This window comes from Papilio machaon, chromosome 8 (assembly GCF_912999745.1).
Source record: "Papilio machaon chromosome 8, ilPapMach1.1, whole genome shotgun sequence".
In the NCBI taxonomy this organism is placed as follows: domain Eukaryota; kingdom Metazoa; phylum Arthropoda; class Insecta; order Lepidoptera; family Papilionidae; genus Papilio; species Papilio machaon.
The window spans coordinates 7,791,353-7,797,563 of record NC_059993.1 but is presented as its reverse complement, the minus strand read 5'-3'; the positions used below and the strand labels follow the sequence as shown (position 1 = coordinate 7,797,563).

Genomic DNA, 6,211 nt, shown 5'->3' with positions numbered 1-6,211 from the left:
TTTCTTTATTTGGATTTGATAATACATTATTTCAAATTTTATCTTTTCTTGCTTTTTTGACAAGAGTTATTTTTCTTGTGTGTTTTATGTACTACTTTTTAAAAATCAAAGATTAAGACGTTACAAAACTTTAAGTTTTGACTTGTAATGGTATACGTAAATGCTAACTATTCCACAATTTCCGTGCGAGTTTTTTCATACATTGTTTTTTTAAGGGCTGCAATTTCTATCATGGATACATGACAAAGATGTTCTTTTTTTTTCAATCAATAAAAATTTGTTCCAATATTCTTTCCTCAAAGCAGAAGGAACATTGTTCCGTGTTTATTACAACGATGCTCAAAGGATTCGAGCGAGGCGCGTGCGCAGAGCATGAAATTATGATACATAATGCTGTATATAAAATGTAAATATGTTAAAATACATAAAAAATAGTAAAATTATTTAAATTGTTTCATTTTAATTATTACCTGTTAAAAACTACTTCGATATATGGAAATTATTATTACTATAGAAATATAAGACATTGTACTGTATAACTTTTATTAACGAGAAATAATAATTAGTTACATAAAAATTACAACACATGCAATTAGAAATATTAACATAGGACTTCTAGACCTATACCCGTGATAACTAACACTCCATTAAAATTTAAAGATAATATATTGTACTAAAATGTTTATAGCGTTCTACAAACATAAATGTATTGTAATACATACATTGAGCATCGTATTCCATACAATTAATAACATAGTAAAAAAAGATAAAAAAAATCATGAACTTTTTTTGTACTCAAAATTAACCCCCTGAAAAATACTATAGTAATATATAAAAAAATATAGGTATTTAAAAAAAAATAACTTGACAGTTACTTAATGTTTTTTAACTAAGTAGACGAAATTTGTATTTACACAAACCTCTGTATACAGTAGACCTTCAAGTATTCTTTGAAGTAGTAAATAATTTTGATAATTGAGTTTTTTTATGTTATGACAAGAGTTTTGTTTTTATAATCCTTCAAATATTTGGACTTCTCAGATTCGAATAATTCTATCAATCTTCTCGTAAACTCTGCATGTACCGCATCCACTTCCTCGTCAGTAGGTTCCAAGTTTCTTTCTACCTCCATTGGAGTGCCAACTGAAAATAAAATTACAAAATGTTTCTCTTGATATTCTGATGTTTAATTTTTTGTTTATATCTACACATAAATACTAATTATTCTTCCAAGAAAAAACTCAAAAATTTATTATCATAGAAATTTGCATTATGTTTCATTCATTCTTGCGTCTGATAAATGTCTGGGTTCCTAACATTTTTAGTCTCGTAGTTGCTAGTAGATGTGTAGATGCTTTAGTCTTTGTTATAAACGAGAGCAATGCGACGGAGACAGCAGTATGTAGGTCAGGAGCTTACCACAAAAGAAGCTATTTATAAAAGTAACGCAACAAATAGATCTATTATTGAAAAGACTTTAAAGAATTAGTTTAATGCAAAATGCCGAATGAAAATAAACTCGCCAGGACAGTGTCAGTGACAATGATTTTGTTCTACATAGGTAAAATATTAGCATTTTGTTCTATTTTAACTAAGCACCAGACTTGTACTTGGATAAAGTTATGACATCGCGTCCTGGTGATCAAATGTCGGATACTTCGACCTTAAGGCTTTTGGTGCTTCCATACTAAACATCTCTGGGAAAGAAGTAACGTCAAACAAGGACGTGATATCAGGTTTTACTCTGTTTATCCTGGTTTTTAAATAAATAACATAATTTATTGACTAACCAACAATAGTGATAGGCGAACGTAAAGGAAATACGCCGAACGTATATTGGAATAGGCCGCGGCCTATGGGCAGGATGGGTGAGATGCCGGTCCACTGGCGGACCTTCTCCTGGAACCGACGCAGCCGACTGTCCCGTGGGTTGCTGAATGGACGGAACACGTCTGGTTCGCCGAAAGAGAATACGGGAACTATAGGTGCCCTGGAATGGAATAATTTTTATTTGTAACTACGCTCCTGAAAACAACGTTTATGTAGGTCATATTTTATATTTTAACTAGTTTCGATGACAACTTGTGAACCCTCAGCTATTTACCTGCACCACCGGGTCTTCCGTGGGCAACTGGACCACTTTAGAGATGAATAATATTAGGTTATCGTAACATTCGTAGGGTAAAACCGTGCGTACTCTTTACACATACAAGCATCTCACGAAATATTTCAACATCTTACCCAGTCTTCATGGCAACTCGGATGAATCCTCTCCTTCTGCTCAGAATGACGCTGTATTCTCCGGGATGCGAGTCCAGTGCCTCTGCAGCCCCGCCAACAATCAGCGCCACGCATTTCCCCGTATGTTTCCTTCTATCTAATAAATACAATATACTCTCTTCTGATGACGAGCATCCACCTAACGCAAGAATCAGATCTCTGAACAGTGGAACTAAGAAATGACCACCTAATGTTATCATATGGCACGTCATGCCAGGGAATGTTTTGTAGAAGTTTAAGGCGTTAGTGGCGAATGCTCCGAACGCCCCGGAACTGACAACACCGTGCGGGAAACAAGCGAAGAGATAATTCTTCGATGGATCCAATTCAGAAGTCTTGATTAGTTTAATTGGAAAATAGTCGCAATAGTTCCGCCACCAGGACCAATTCCTGACCCATTCGAATCTGAAAAATATAATAAATAACTACTAAACTTTTGTATGTATGTTTCAAGATTTTACAGAAATGCTTAAATATTCGATAATATATTAAAAAGAGTTTTAGTTCCGTCAGATAAATCAGACAATAGTATGTTTTCAAATACCATTTTAATTCATCTGAATCAATTAATATTGAAGCTAATAACATCTATAAAAGATATCAGAAAACCGGTATTTGCAAAACTCGTTGTCTTACCTACGCCCACCTTTATTTGGTGTTTCAACATCTTTCAGCATCCAGACCGCATAGGCCAGCGCGAGCCACCACATCGAAGAGTACAGGATGCTGAGGTAGACTAGTACAGTGATAGCTTCTCCGAACAGCACGAGGCAGATCCAGCCGGCAGCACCCAGGGTCTGGAGACGGCGCGTCATTGGAACGCCTCGCGGTGCCCATTGTATACCGAGCTTTTCTGATACAAAACTGAAAGGAAAAAGTCAATCCAGAGCTGGGTTATTACCTATGAATTTGTATTGGAAGATTTTAAAGAGCGACTACAATAGTCCATTTACATAAGAACGAGCAGAGCATATTGACAATATCTTGGTTCGTTCCTAGTTTAAGAGAAAAGTTAAATTTTGTATTTGTAATTTCTTTGTATAATATCCCAAAACTACCTAAATTATTGGGAAAGAGAACTCGGTATAAAGATAACTAAGTAAATATGTAGTTTATCTTTTACACGACGTAAACTGACGATTAGAGTTCTTATCGACGTAAATCCATTTAGTTTAAATATTACACAACTGTTAACGGAACACAGTTATTTTTACTGTCGAATTTTGAGGACATTTTATGTATTACGATATTTGCCATTTTAACTAAACCAACTCTAACAGTTCTAACAGTGTAGGCATTACGTACTTGAATTTGGAACGGTTACAGGAAATTACTTTTCCTTGTATTTCAGCTGGAACTAGATTAGATCGAGGAGAGTTTAAGGGGGCTAGTGGTAAAGGTGTTTTTATTCTAAATGGGAAGGCATATCATTACGTATCTATAGGCTTTGTAGGCATCTTAGTATATAAAAGTAGTTTATACGAGTATATCTATTTAAGATTTTCTCAATTCTCTTCAGCATACTACTCTAGTGTCCAAAAAATGTAGCCTCAAAAGTCACGATCATATTATTATTATAAATGAGAATGTTTAGAACGTTTAGATTAGGGATTCCCAAAGTGGTCGATATCGGTTTCCTAGGGGTCGACATAAAGGAAAACTGATTTTGGGAGTCGATGAGGTCTAAAAATAGACCCCTTTCAATAATACTCTGCTAACTTAAAGCATTGCTAATTCTCACTCTGTCTTCTTCTATTGACCTAAGTCAGAATGAAAAATAACATTATGTAGCAGCTGTTTTAAGTTAGCGGACCATTATGAATAAGCGGGTTGATCTTAAAAGTAGGTAATTTTGCCATGGGGGTCTGAGGTAACGGTTTATTTTGGAAAAAGTGTCACTTGTCCAAAATAGTTCGGGTTTAGATGGATGAATGGATGGATGGATTTTTGGATGTTTGTTTGAAGGTATCTCCGGAACGGCCCAACGGATCTTTACGAAATTTGGCAAAGTTGTAGAACATAGTACTAGGATACTTATTAAGTTTTTTTTGATTCATTCGCGGGCGACAGCTAGTAACGTTATAAAACTGTTTACCAATCGCTTACATTGTTCTTAATTTTTGTATTTCGATACATTGTATTTTAATACTAAAATTACTTTAGTATGCAATTAAAAATTATTTTTAAATCTCGTTCCTCATTGATGATATACTCAGCTATTATATACCTTATTAGTAAGAAGATAATCTCGCGTAAGTCTGATTATAATTGGTATTTGTGCAACTCGTATACTTATCTATATATATAAAAGAAAGTTGTGTTAGTTACACCATTTATAACTCAAGAACGGCTGAATCGATTTGACTGAAAATTGGTGGGCAGGTAGCTTAGAACCAGGAATAGGACATAGGATAATTTTTACCCCGTTTCTTTTTTTTTTTTTTTTTATTCCGCGCGGACGGAGTCGCGGGTAAAAGCTAGTTAAAAATAAAATGAAAACATTAAATAAGAAATTTAAATCTTAAACAAAACAATTTATTCACTTATTTCTTCAATTTGATTGAATTTAATTTGGAAAAAATGTAACTAACCACAAAATATTTACCCCTTGTTTTTACACTCATGCATTTTTTTTTGTAACAATAATACATGTTATTTACCATCTTTAGATTTCTTTACCTTTGGAAACATATGGCGTCGGTGAACTTACTCCAAATACAAAAGGTCTTCAAGTTGGAACAGTGCATGTTATTAGTAAAATTGCTGTTTAAATAACTCTTAGTGGAAAGAAAAGAATAAAAATGTTTTAGTGGAAATAAGGGTTAAATAAAACATAATAAGCAAGTGATTAACCAAATATTATTCTTATATTACGTGACATCGTAGTTCTTAGTTTCCGACACTTACTTTAACCAGTTATAACAGAGCTATGACAGTTAGGCAAATTTAATAACCCAATTGAGTTTTTAAATAAACTACCAAAGATAATCGCCTTTTTATTGTCTGTTTTTCTTTTGTTTAAAGTTTTTATTATCACTGCTGTGGATGCGCGTCAATAAGTTCAAAGGCCTTGTAATGTGTCTAATTGATAAATACTATTGCAAGTAGTAACTTTGTAGTTTACCTTCGAATACATATTTATTTGCAGCCAGTTATTTTATTCTAATTATATTTTCGACAACATTAAGGTTAAAATTCATTAATTTGCTAAAGCAACAAAATACGTTTACGTAAAGTTACTTTTTTAACATTGAATAACAATCTTGATGTCCGTCCTTTAAGTCCGAGTTCACTAATAACGACAAGAAGAACATTAGTATTTATTTACTTTAATATTGTTCTAATTAAAAAGACTCTTTAATAAAATTAACTTGACAAATATAAGACGTAAACATGATAACATAAATCTTATTCTACCTTGAATATATAATGGATTTAAAATCAGGTAGGCACAGACCATTCCAATTTTATAATCGCTCGTTTTTGGTTAATACTTACTGAAACATCTCAACAGCCGTCTCCATCATCTAGCCGGGCATTGACGTGATAAAATCGACGTATACATATATCACACAACCACACTTCACAGCGTCCCAGATGCGACTGACGAACACGTTATAGTTCTTATCTTTGACGCATAAAACGTACAAAGTTTTTCAATTACATACTACTTACAGTTCATGTGCCTACAATGTGAATGAAACTCGGACACGGACAAAGAATAAAGGTATTTTCCATAAAGGAAACAAATCAACAAAGGACTTAGATTAAAAATATTTTACAATTCGTCATAATTACCTAAAGGTAGAAAAAATCAGTACAAGGAGACTATTTCCTTTTTAGGATGTATTTTCAACGTTCTATGTGGGCCGTAAAATATGCAAATGTGTGTTCAGTTCGAGACCGAAGAGTTCTTGGGTGACTATTTTCT

General features: G+C 33.4%; 1 protein-coding gene across 1 annotated transcript; it reads right to left on the bottom strand.

Annotated features, from left to right (window-relative positions):
- Positions 1-925: 925 nt before the first annotated feature.
- Positions 926-5,954, bottom strand: LOC106720204 (2-acylglycerol O-acyltransferase 2-A). Its single transcript, XM_014514789.2, has 5 exons — positions 5,779-5,954; positions 2,917-3,144; positions 2,242-2,685; positions 1,791-1,990; positions 926-1,143 (listed from the first exon to the last, which is right to left on the bottom strand). The coding sequence occupies exons 1-5, from the start codon at positions 5,805-5,807 to the stop codon at positions 986-988; spliced, it is 1,059 nt and encodes a 352-aa protein (XP_014370275.2). The 5' UTR covers positions 5,808-5,954; the 3' UTR covers positions 926-985.
- Between the last annotated feature and the right edge of the window lie 257 nt (positions 5,955-6,211).

What these genes read in the sequence shown, in the direction of transcription:
- LOC106720204 (XM_014514789.2), bottom strand. Translation starts at nt 5,807, where the DNA reads ATGATGGAGACGGCTGTTGAGATGTTTCA. An exon ending in ACGGCTGTTGAGATGTTTCA is followed by an intron (nt 3,145 to 5,778) that starts GTAAGTATTAAC and finishes TTTTCCTTTCAG; the next exon opens with TTTTGTATCAGAAAAGCTCG. An exon ending in CGAGTTGCCATGAAGACTGG is followed by an intron (nt 1,991 to 2,241) that starts GTAAGATGTTGA and finishes ATTCCATTCCAG; the next exon opens with GGCACCTATAGTTCCCGTAT.